At 36.8% G+C, this 12714-nt stretch overlaps 1 protein-coding gene across 5 annotated transcripts in view; it reads right to left on the minus strand.

The window, feature by feature from the left end:
• The window catches only part of AGL (amylo-alpha-1, 6-glucosidase, 4-alpha-glucanotransferase), an 80194-nt gene that overhangs the window by 12019 nt on the left and 55461 nt on the right, over positions 1–12714 (minus strand). For all 5 annotated transcript variants that reach the window (XM_052637035.1, XM_052637032.1, XM_052637034.1 and 2 more), the window contains 4 exons: positions 12013–12238; positions 10716–10827; positions 1874–2009; positions 512–624 (listed from right to left, as the gene is read on the minus strand). In XM_052637035.1, coding sequence (XP_052492995.1) covers positions 512–624; positions 1874–2009; positions 10716–10827; positions 12013–12238 — 587 coding nt within the window. The remainder of the gene's footprint in view (positions 1–511; positions 625–1873; positions 2010–10715; positions 10828–12012; positions 12239–12714) is intronic.

Raw genomic sequence — 12714 nt, forward strand, 5'->3', positions numbered from 1 at the left:
TCATATCAAGGAAAAAAAAATAAGTATGAGGCTATTCATATGTTAGTTCAAAATTGCTATAAAAATATAGTTAGTAATCAGGTTTGTTACAATTTTCATACTAGTAAATTAATGGTTTGTCTTTCCTTTTAATTTTAAGGGTTTTTACTAGTTCATTGAGTCCGGAGAAGGCAATGGCACCCCACTCCAGTACTCTTGCCTGGAAAATCCCATGGACGGAGGAGTCTGGTAGGCTGCAGTCCATGGGGTCGCTAAGAGTCAGACACGACTGAGCGACTTCACTTTCACTTTGCACTTTCATGCATTGGAGAAGGAACTGGCAACCCACTCCAGTGTTCTTGCCTGGAGAATCCCAGGGACGGGGGAGCCTGGTGGGCTGCCGTCTACGGGGTCGCACAGAGTCGAATACGACTGAAGTGACTTAGCAGTTCATTGAGTCACATGATGATTATGTAGATTAAACATATAGACAGTCATTGGACTTTCTTTGCAAACAAAAGGAATAGCTTACCATGTCTTTTCACTGTAACATAATGATAAGGAAAAATATTTTTTTGGGATAATTCCAGCAACCAACGAACAGCAGATTTACTCAGGCCCACAATTTCCACAGCAGATCCATCTCTAAAATTAAAAATAAATTTTACTCTGTGACAATGAGTAATTTAAGCACTATTTAAAGGGCATTCATAAAAATAATTTTGAAGAATTATATAACTAATGCATTAAAAAAATGACTACAAAAATCCTTACTTTATAGGGAAGGAAAGTTAAGTCACTCAGTCTTGTCTGACTCTTCGCGACCCCATGGACTGTAGCCCTACCAGGCTCCTCCATCCATAGGATTTTCCAGGCAAGAATACTGGAGTGGGTTGCCATTTCCTTCTCCAGGAGATCTTCCCAACCCAGGGATTGAACCTGGGTCTCCCGCATTGCTGGCAGATGCTTTACCGTTTGAGCCACCAGGGAAGTCCATTACTTTATAGGAAGTGTGTGGCATATATAAGAAATTTCTCTTTTATTACTTTTGGATTGTTTAGCATCTTATTTTTTAAAAAATTCTATGAAGTAGAATACAGATTATGGAGTAAAAGGAGATAGCTTCTGGAAAAAGGCAGAAGTAGGAATCAAAGAATACTGAGACAGAATTCCAGAGAAAAGATAGAAAATATAGGATATAGGACTAAAGAAAGCCAGGGAAGGTGAGCATCATAATTCAAAAGCTCATTTTTAAGGAAAATGAAAGGAAAGTTCAAGATCTAATAAATCATCAAAATAAATAGGTTTTTAAAAAGAACATGTAAAATACATAATGACAACTTCTATTTAACAATTTTTTTGACATTTCTGATTGAAGATAAAATCTGGATAAGAAAATAGTTTCTCAGACTTGATACTATAGTAAGAACTTGAAATAATAAAAAGAAATGATGAGATAAAAGATTAAAAAATTAAAGGGAAAACATTTAGAAAGTGAAAGGATTTCATAAAAGACAGGACAACTGGTTGTTTTCTGTATTTACAAGAGATAATAATAATGAAATATTTATAACAGTGAAAATACTTCAGGCTATAAAGAAATGTCTTAACCATGGGGATAATGAATCATAAAACTTTCCTTTGAGGTGCTTGTAGGGGATCAATCCATGATAACATCCAGAAGAGAACAGACAGCTTTACCTGATGACATATCAAGAGGATTGTATATGTGTATACTGCGGGAGAGAAAGGAGTATGGGGAAGAGGAAGTGGGAGGAAGGAAGGGAAATTTTGACTGATTTAAGAACACTTCATGGTTAATAGAATAAAAGATTCCATAAGTGTATCACTTTACAAATGATATAATTATATAAACACTATAAAGAAACACTACCTTGGTGTGGCTGGGATTCCTTTGTTTCTAGCTCTGTCACTTTCTCCCATTTTATCCATCCATGTACCACAATTGAAGCGATTTCCTCCATAAACAAATCCTGTTTCTTCATCAACCCCTGCAGTAATATTAAAACCTAAAAATAAAAATGAATCATTTATAAAATTTAAAAGGAATATAATAAATTAGGAAAACTACTCTGGAGATCAATTTGGTAATACCTTAAAAGTTGAAGATGTGCAAATCAAAACTACAATGAAGTATTATGTTATACCTGTCAGAACGGCTATCATCAAAAAGTCTACCAATAACAAATGTTATTGGTAGAGAGGATGTGGATAAAAGGGTACCCATGTACAATACTGGTGGGAAAGTAAATTGGTGCAGCCACTATATTTTTAATACACAAGATAGGTCATGTCATTCATGTTCAAAAGTGTTCACTGGCTCATTTCAGTATGAAAATTCCTTAAAAAACTAAAAATAGAACTACCATATGATCCAGTAATTCCACTCCTGGACACATATCCAGAAAAGATGAAAACTGTAATTCAAGAAGATACATCATTCAATTCAAGAAGATACCCTAATATTTATAGCAGCACTATTTACAATAGCCAAGACATGAAAACAACTTAAATGCCCACCAACAGATGAATGGATAAAGAAGATGTGGTGTATACATATATATATATATGTTTTTTTTATATATATATATATATATATATATACACACACACACAATGATCTACTTTAATATAAATTTGTTTGAGTACTGGTGAGATTGAATGCCTCCCTTATGTTTATTAATGGATGGTTGATGCACCTCCTTGGGCAAGCTCCTTTTACCTCCTGTTCCTATTTCCTCTATTATGAGCTAGGAATAGAGGTACCAGTTTTTGGAAAATGTTTGTCAAGTGATACACAAAGGCAAAGAGCTTTTTAATTTACTTGATACTGAATAACCAGACAGTCAATGTTTAGTGACTAAATCTCAGAGATTTGGCCACAAAGTCAGAAGAATGCACACAAAAAGGTACACAGGTCAAAATGACTATGAATGAACAGGTTGTTTCAAATGCATACAGTGAATAGAAAATCTGTCTTTGCACTTCCTGATGAGCTGCCAAAGTATTCCAGGCTGTTGGTGCCCTTTCCATAATCAACCCTGGAGAAACTACAGAGAAGTATGTGTGAGGTACTGATGTGAAGAACTCACATAATGTTTGGGAGAAACTAATGAAAACAGGTGAGACATGACCAGCCTCTCTGGACTTTTCTTTTACCTTGGCTCTTAAAGCTGTTGTTTTACGACTTAAGAAGACTGCTACAGAGAACTAATAATCAAGGGAATATGAGCTTATTGGGAAAAGACAAACCTTCCATAGCAGAGGAGTCTAATGACTAGATGAGATGAGTAACATATTTCACATGAAACAGAATTACTGTATCCATAGCACAAATATCCTCAAACATAAGCAAGATATTATTAACATGAAGTAGGAACAAAAGACATTAAAAATGACTAACTGGAGGTGTTAGGCCTGGAATTTTTAAGAGCTGAAATAAGGAAAACAGTAAAGTGATAATAAAGGGACTAAATAGTAGATGGATATAGCTAAGAGTGAAATTAGTAAGACGGAAGACAAGATAGAAAAATTCTCCAAAGGCAGCAGGAATGGTTAAAGGCAGACAACAGAAGAAAAGCTGTAGAGACAGAAACAGACAAGAAGATACCCAGACAAAAGTAGCCCCAGAAAGTGAAAAGAAATAGTAAATCTCAGATCAATAGGGCTCACAGAGGACCACATGAAACAGATAAGAAAATTAAGACAAACAGATGGTTAAAAACTTCAAAAAAGAAAGAGTAATCACTTCTAACAGAATGAGGTATGCTAAGTCACTTCAGTCGTGTCCGACTCTGCATGACCGCATAGACGGCAGCCCACCAGGCTCCTCCGTCCCTGGGATTCTCCAGGCAAGAACACTGGAGTGGGTTGCCATTTCCTTCGCCATGAATGAGATATAGGTCGATGAAACTTTCAATAGCTATACTGGAAGTAAGACATCAACAGAATAATATTTTCTAAAGCACTGAAGAAAAAAACATTTATGTCTAATCTGTCATTCAAATCTGAGGGCATAACAAAAATACTGCCAGTCATTCAAGGCCTTGGTGGGTTTGACATGTAAACTGCTGTTGTTGTTCGGTTGGTAAATTGTGTCTGACATGCAAATTACAACTTTAACAATACTCATATAGCAACAATAAAAATATTCATATAGCAACAATAAAAATAACTACAGCAAGATGCTGTAGTAGTAGGAATTGTTCTGAGGTTTCCATATATTAACATAAATAAATAAGCTCATTTGATTACTTCTAATAAGGAAAGAAATAAATCTTGGAGGATATAGTAACAGACAGGGGATGAAAAGATGATCAAATTATACATCAAAGTTTATTGTTGCCTAAAAATAGCAATAACCAAGGACAAGACAAAGAAGAATAGTCACAACAATTCAAACTGAAATTTCATCTAGATAATATCAAACAGGGATTGGGGGAGAGGTGCATACACCACTAAATTACTTAATCTGTTAGGGGTCAGTATAGATTTTAACAAGGAAATGAGTACAGATGTGAAAAATTAATACAGCTATAGGTCATAAAAACAAGAATCACAGGAACAAAAATAGAATGGATTAAAGTGGAATAAATAGTTTCTTTAAAAAATATTTGTAAAATGCAAAACCACACACAGTTAATAAAAGTCAACTTGAGAGATTATCTTTGTGATATGAAGGTTGGGTAGGATTTCTGAAATAAAATATGGGAAGGATATGATAGATAAGTTGGGAAAAGGTCTGTATTAATTCTAAAATTAATGATGGACATGTACCTAGAGTAAACCAAAACCTCCTGGTAAACAACATGAAAAATATTGGAATGCCAAAAGAAAGATGAATAAAGGTATAGAATAGGAACAAACAGTTTATAGAAAAGGAAACTTTCCAAAGATGCAATAAACATATGAGAAAATACTCAAATTTAATAACAGAAGAATCACAAGTAAAAACAACTATATATGGTTTTATAACCATATTCAGCATTAGATAATGCCAAATGATGTTGGTGGGCTTGGGGGCACAGAAGACACTTTGGGTGGTAATGGGAATAGAGACTGGTGCAGTAATTCTGGAAAAAAATGTGGTAGTGTTTAAACAAAGGGCATGAAAGTATAGTATATATAGCTCTGATATACCAATGTTAACTGAAATAAGCCAGACATAAAAGGACAAAAATGATGTAATTCCAATTATTTGAGGTACCAAGAATAATCAAATTCACAGAGACAGAAAACAGATTAGCAATTACCAGGAACTGAGGGGAGGAAAGAATGAGGAATTACTGTTAACTGGGTAGGAGTTTCAGTTTGGGATGACAAAAAGTTCTGGAGATGGATAGCAGTAATGGTGGAAAAACAGTGTGAATATACTTAGAGTCACTGCACTATACACTTAAAGAAGGCTAAAATAATGTATTTTATGATAAAATGGTAAACATGTATTTTACCACATATACTTAATAGTAAAAAAAAATCCAAGCAATCCAATTAGAAATGGGATAAAACAGGTTTTATCATCAAAGAAGGGGTAGGGATGGTAAATTAGCTCATGAACAGATGTTCAATACTATAAACAGGAAAATGCAAATCAAAAACACAACATATAGTGGTCTAGATGTCTACCAGAATAGCTAAAAAAAAAGAACCCCACCCCCCAAAACCCCACAAATTCTGGCAAGGATGTGGAGATATGATCTGTCCAGTTTGCTGGTGGGAGTGCAAAATGTTACAACCACTTTAGAAAACAGTCTCAGTTCAGTTCAGTTCAGTCACTCAGTCATGTCTGACTCTCTGCGACCCCATGGACTGCAGCACTACAGGTCTCCCTGTCTATCCCCAAATCCCAGAGTTTACTAAAGCTCATGTCCATTGAGTCAGTGATGCCATCCAACCATCTCATCCTCTGTTGTCCTCTTCTCCTCCCGCCTTCAATCTTTCCCAGCATCAGGGTCTTTTCCAATGAGTCAGTTCTTCCCATCAGGTGGCCAAAATATTGGAGTTTCACTTTCAGCATCAGTCCCTCTAATGAATGTTCAGGACTGATTTCCTTTAGGATGGGCTGGCTGGATCTCCTTGCAGTCGAAGGACTCTCAAGAGTCTTCTCCAACACTACAGTTTAAAAGCATCAATTCTTTGGTGCTCAGCTTTCTTTATACAACTCTCACATCCATACATGACTACTGGAAAAACCATGGCCTTGACTACATGGATCTTTGTTTTTATGTAATGTCTCTGCTTTTTAATATGCTGTCTAGGTTGGTCATAACTTTTCTTCCAAGGAACACGTGTCTTTTAATTTCATGGCTGCAGTCAACATCTGCAGTGATTTTGGAGCCCAAAAAAGTAAGGTCTGTCACCGTTTCCACTGTTTCCCCATCTATTTGCCATGAAGTGATGGGACCACATGGCATGATCTTAGTTTTCTGAATGTTGAGTTTCAAGCCAACTTTTTCACCCTCCTCTTTCATTTTCATCAGGAGGCTCTTTAGGTCTTCTTCACTTTCTGCCATAAGGGTGGTGTCATCTGCATATCTGAGGATATTGATATTTCTCCTGGCAATCTAGATTCCAGCTTGTGCTTCATCCAGTCTAGTGTTTCTCATGATGTATTCTGCATATAAGTTAAATAATCAGGGTGACAATATACAGCCTTGACGGACTCCTTTCCCTGTTTGGAACCAGTCTGTTGTTCCATGTCCAGTTCTAAAGTTGCTTCCTGGCCTGCATACAGATTTCTCAAGAGGCAGGTCAAGTGGTCTGGTATCCCATCTCTTGAAGAATTTTCTACAGTTTGTTGTGATCCACACAGTCAAAGGCTTTGGCATAGTCAATAAAGTAGATGTTTTTCTGGAACTCTTTTGCTTTTTTGATGATTCAAAAGATTTTGGCAATTTGATCTCTCGTTGATTTGATCTGGCAATTTGATCTAAGTCCAGCTTGAACATCTGGAATTTCATGGTTCATGTACTGTTGAAGCCTGGCTTGGAGAATTTTGACCATTACTTTACTAGTGTGTGAGATGAGTGCAATTGTGTGGTAGTTTGAGCATTCTTTGGCATTGCCTTTCTTTGGGATTGGAATGAAAACTGATCTTTCCCAGTCCTGAAGCCACTGCTGAGTTTTCCAAAGTTGCTGGCATATTGAGTGCAGCACTTTTACAGCATCATCTTTAGGATTTGAAATAGCTCAACTGGAATTCCATCACCTCCACTAGCTTTGTTCATAGTGATGTTTCCTAAAGCCCACTTGACTTCACATTCCAGGATGTCTGGCTCTACGTGACTGATCATAACATCGGGATTATATGGGTCGTGAAGATCTTTTTTGTATAGTTCTTCTGTGTATTCTTGCCTCTTCTTCTGAATATCTTTTGCTTCTTTTAGGTCCATACCATTTCTGTCCTTTATTGTGCACATCTTTGCATTAAATGTTCCTTTGGTATCTCTAATTTTCTTCAAGAGATCTCTAGTCCTTCCCATTGTGTTGTTTTCCTCTATTTCTTTGCATTGATCCCTGAGGAAGGCTTTCTTATCTCTCCTTGCTATTCTTTGGAACTCTGCATTCAAATGGGTATATCTTTCCTTTTCTTCTTTGCTTTTCACTTCTCTTCTTTTCACAGCTATTTGTAAGCCCTCCTCAGACAACCATTTTGCCTTTTTGCATTTCTTTTTTGGGGGGATGGTCTTGATCCCTGTCTCCTGTACAATGTTACAAATCTCTGTCCATAGTTCTTCAGGCATTCTATCAGATCTAATCCCTTGAACCTATTTGTCACTTCCACTGTATAATCATAAGGGATTTGATTTAGGTCATACCTGAATGGTCTAGGGTATTCCCTACTTTCTTCAATTCAGAAAACAGTCTGGCAATTTCTTATAAAACAAATCATGTATATACCATACGACCCAGATTATTGGGAACAGTACATGAATCGTGACATTCCAGATGTTCAAGCTGGATTTAGAAAAGGCAGAGGAACCAGAGATCAATTTGCCAACATCCATTGGATCATTGAAAAAGCAAGAGAGTTCCAGAAAAACATCTACTTCTACTTTATTGACTATGCCAAAGCCTTTGACTGTGTGGATCACAGCAAACTGTGGAAAATTCTTCAAGAGATGGGATACCAGACCACCTGACCTGCCTCTTGAGAAATCTGTATGAATGTCAGGAGCAACTTTAGAACTGGACATGGAACAACAGACTGGTTCCAAACAGGGAAAGGAGTCCGTCAAGGCTGTATATTGTCACCCTGATTATTTAACTTATATGCAGAATACATCATGAGAAACACTGGACTGGATGAAGCACAAGCTGGAATCTAGATTGCCAGGAGAAATATCAATATCCTCAGATATGCAGATGACACCACCCTTATGGCAGAAAGTGAAGAAGACCTAAAGAGCCTCCTGATGAAAATGAAAGAGGAGGGTGAAAAAGTTGGCTTGAAACTCAACATTCAGAAAACTAAGATCATGCCATGTGGTCCCATCACTTCATGGCAAATAGATGGGGAAACAGTGGAAACGGTGACAGACCTTACTTTTTTGGGCTCCAAAATCACTGCAGATGTTGACTGCAGCCATGAAATTAAAAGACACGTGTTCCTTGGAAGAAAAGTTATGACCAACCTAGACAGCATATTAAAAAGCAGAGACATTACATAAAAACAAAGATCCATGTAGTCAAGGCCATGGTTTTTCCAGTAGTCATGTATGGATGTGAGAGTTGTATAAAGAAAGCTGAGCACCAAAGAATTGATGCCTTTGAAATGTGGTGTTGGAGAAGACTCTTGAGAGTCCCTTCGACTGCAAGGAGATCCAGCCAGCCCATCCTAAAGGAAATCAGTCCTGAATATTCATTGGAAGGACTGATGCTGAAAGTGAAACTCCAATATTTTGGCCACCTGATGGGAAGAACTGGCTCATTGGAAAAGACCCTGATGCTGGGAAAGATTGAAGGTGAGAGGAGAAGGGGACGACAGAGGGTGAGATGGTTGGATGGCATCACTGACTCAATGGACATGAGCTTTAGTAAACTCTGGGATTTGGGGATAGACAGGGAGACCTGGCGTGCTGCAGTCCAAGGGGTCGCAAAGTGTCGAACATGACTGAGTGACTGAACTGAACTGACCGGGAATTTCTCCTAGAGAAATGAAAACTTATATTTACACAAAAACCTGTATACATTCACAGGAACTCTATCTGTATTAGTCAAAAGAATGAAAAGAATCCAAATGTCCCTCAAAAGATGAAAGACATATCCATAAAAGGGAATACTACTTAGCAGTAAAAAGTAATAAAATTTTGATATATGCAGCAACTTGGATGGTTTTCAAGGGGAATTATATGTAACCATATACATATATATATATACACATACACTATAGGTTACATACTACATATAACTTATGTACATATATATATATTATAGGTTACATACGATACGATTGTATTTACCTACATTCTCAAAATGCCAAAACTATAGAGATGTAGAACAGACTGGCAGCTGCCAGAGACCAAGGATGTTTGATGTGACTATAAAGGATGGCCCAGGAGAAACCTTTGTGGTGATGGAATAGTCCTATATCCTGACTGTGGCAGTGGTTACATGAAGTTATACATGGGATAAAATTGCACAGAAGTACACACACACACAAATGAGTTAATGTAAAACTGGTAAAAATGGAATATGTTCTATAGGTGAATTAACAGTATTATACTGATATCTATCTCCTGATCATGATATTGCACTACAGTTACATAAGATGTCCTCATTGGGGGAAGATCGCTGAAGGGTTCAGGATACTCATGCATCATTTTTGTAATTTTACATCAGTCTCCAATTCTTTCAAAACTGAAAAGTTAAAAAGACTATCTGTGCTTAAAGAAATGTGTATTTCATAAGAGTACATTAGTATACAACAAACCCCACTGGAATACCTCTAAGGGGAATGGGTAATAAAATGAAATAAATTGTTAGCCTTGCATCAGCTAATGATGATGAGTATGTGCCATAGAAATCGGAATATGATGAACTTCAAAGATGTTAAAATGTATATTGATTTTAACTCTGAATAACTCTTATAAACCTCTTTATAAGAGCCCAAATTACAAGGGCAGACAAACTATGGATGAAATCCAAGCTCTGCCACTTAGCAGTTCTGTACAGTCTGGGCAACCTACTCTGCTTCAGCCATCTTATCAATAAAAATGAGAACAATGAAACTCATCCCCAACATTCCTAGGAGTGTTAAATGGGAATATCATAGGTAGAGTAGTTAGCACAATGCCTAGCACACAGCAAGCATTCAATTATTAGCAATTATTATTATGACTATAAATGTAGGCACCAAATTGGTTTTTGGTGCTTTCAAAGTTGGCTGACAAAGGATATAAAATTTTATCTTTCCTCCAGAAACTAAAACTAAGCTGGCAAGATCAGAAACTCTTAACCTTTTTCATGATTATATTCTGAAGTTTTATACACAAATAAAATACTTGTTGAATAAATGAACAATTACAAGGTTTAATTTCATCTCATCAGTAAATCTTTATTATGTACCTAAAGTTATGTACCTTCATGGGACTTCCCTGGTGGTCCAGCGGTTAAGACTCTACTCCCACTGCAGGGGGTGAGGGTTCAATCCCTGGTCAAGGAACTAGGATCTCACATGCCACACAGCACGGCCAAAAAAAAAAATAGTTATGTACCTTCATCCTTCATGTTCCGATCTATCTGTGGACCAGCATTCCTCTCTCGGAACTGTATGCCCTGCATGTGTCTCTGCATAGCTTCCTGTATTACTTCAAACAATGGTTGATCCTGTTTGAAATATGGATGTTACCTCTGTTAGAAATTACATTTTTATTATCTTCTCCCAAATTCTACAACTGAAGTTTTGTGAAAACATATATTTTCCCTTAAAAGAAGAAATAGGGATCAGGGGTGGGACTGGGGAAAGAAGCAGCCTTTATACATCATATAATACAGCAGACCTTTTGCATGTGAACATTTAACATATTGTAGTTTTAACTATAAATTTCTGTGACATGAAATAATCTGTAATTCTGCTGATACATGAAAAAGGATCTTGTGAGTTGTGATCTGTTAGAGTAAACAGGTCAGCTAATAAACAAATCCAGCTTATTATGCAGAAATCCGAGTTTTAAACAGGCATTGTTCCAATTCATCCACATACACAGCAATGGAGACAAATTATATACTAAAATGGTAATATGTTTACATTAAAAAATTTTGGGGCAAATATTCTTCAAACACTTCATGATATAAACATCCTAGAGCTAGCCCTGAGGTAGCCTAGAAGCCCTCCCCCCAAGAAAACTGCAACATAAATGCAGGTCAGATGTGGCAGAAGCACAATATCCTGGTCACTCTTGACTGGGGAAAACATACACAAATGTTTACCCATTCCGCACTGCACATAAGATAAACTCTGAACTCCCTGGATTGGTAGGCAAGGCTCTCCACAGTCTGGCCCCTACTTTCCACAATCCCTTACTATCTGGCAGGTGCCCTACACAAAAAGCCAAACACTAGATACAGCAGTATATCCTAAGCTGTGCTTCAATCCACCCTGTGCTTTTATTATTCTTTTCATCTTTAATGTCTTCTCATAATTTCCCTCATCTCTGATGAAATCCTACTCACCTTTTGAGGTCAGTGTAGGTGAAATTTTAATTATTTTCTGTAGTCCTCCCTGAGATCCACTAAGAGATCATCTCTCTTTCATGAGACTAAAAGAGGCACTTCCCATATGTTTCTTTTTGCAATGATCATATTATTAATAAATACATATCACTCTTCTACCGTGTTGCAAGCTCATTAGGTAAAGAGTAAGTCATCTCTGCAGTCTCTCACAGTAGCAGCAGGTGCAAAATAAATACCAATATTTGAAGAATTGTAAGACTCAGATTCTTAATTACATGTACTTTTATGTTAGAAAGTAAACTTATTCAGGAAAAAATTATTTTAAGAAATGATCTTTACCACTGTGCTGGCAGACAAAGGAACAGAGTCATCTGTAGGATACATTCTGGAAACCGGGCAGTTGAGAATGTCCAGACCATTTGGAACCATTTTACAATAGTCCTGGATACACTGCAGCCACCACCACACAGCATCCCTGCAGTTGTATCTGGCGTGAGTTCCTTCACCCAGGAGATTAGGAATGAGGCCATGTCTCAGGGTACTGGCAAATGCTAAAATGATATTCCTAAAACAACAGAAATAGGTGAATCATTTGACATGAAAATCACTTAAAAAACTAAAGGCAAAAAAGTCATTTTGGGTGTTAATAATTTTTCTTATTTTCTCTTATTTATTTGTATTTTCATGCAGAAAGTGGTCGTAATATAGAATAAGCACTGAATTAAAAGTCAGGAACCTTGATCCTCGCCTTGCCTTTTTCTCTAACAATCTGTATGACTTATCCTTTGGGAGAGTTTTTTTTCATCTGTGGAGTTTGGGACCAGGTGCTTTTTAAGGTCCCTCATAACTCTAGATTTTACTTTTGAAATCCCTAGTATTTCAAAAGAACAGGAATTTTATTATCTTAAATGGCAGATACCAAAAATAAAGCAAACATATAAGAAAATTAAAGGTAAAAGCTGACCTTGAAAAACATAATTCATTTTCAAGAACTTGTAGAGAATACTTTATCTTTCAACATATTATTCTATCATCATATAC

Source organism: Budorcas taxicolor, chromosome 3, assembly GCF_023091745.1.
Source record: "Budorcas taxicolor isolate Tak-1 chromosome 3, Takin1.1, whole genome shotgun sequence".
NCBI lineage: Eukaryota > Metazoa > Chordata > Mammalia > Artiodactyla > Bovidae > Budorcas > Budorcas taxicolor.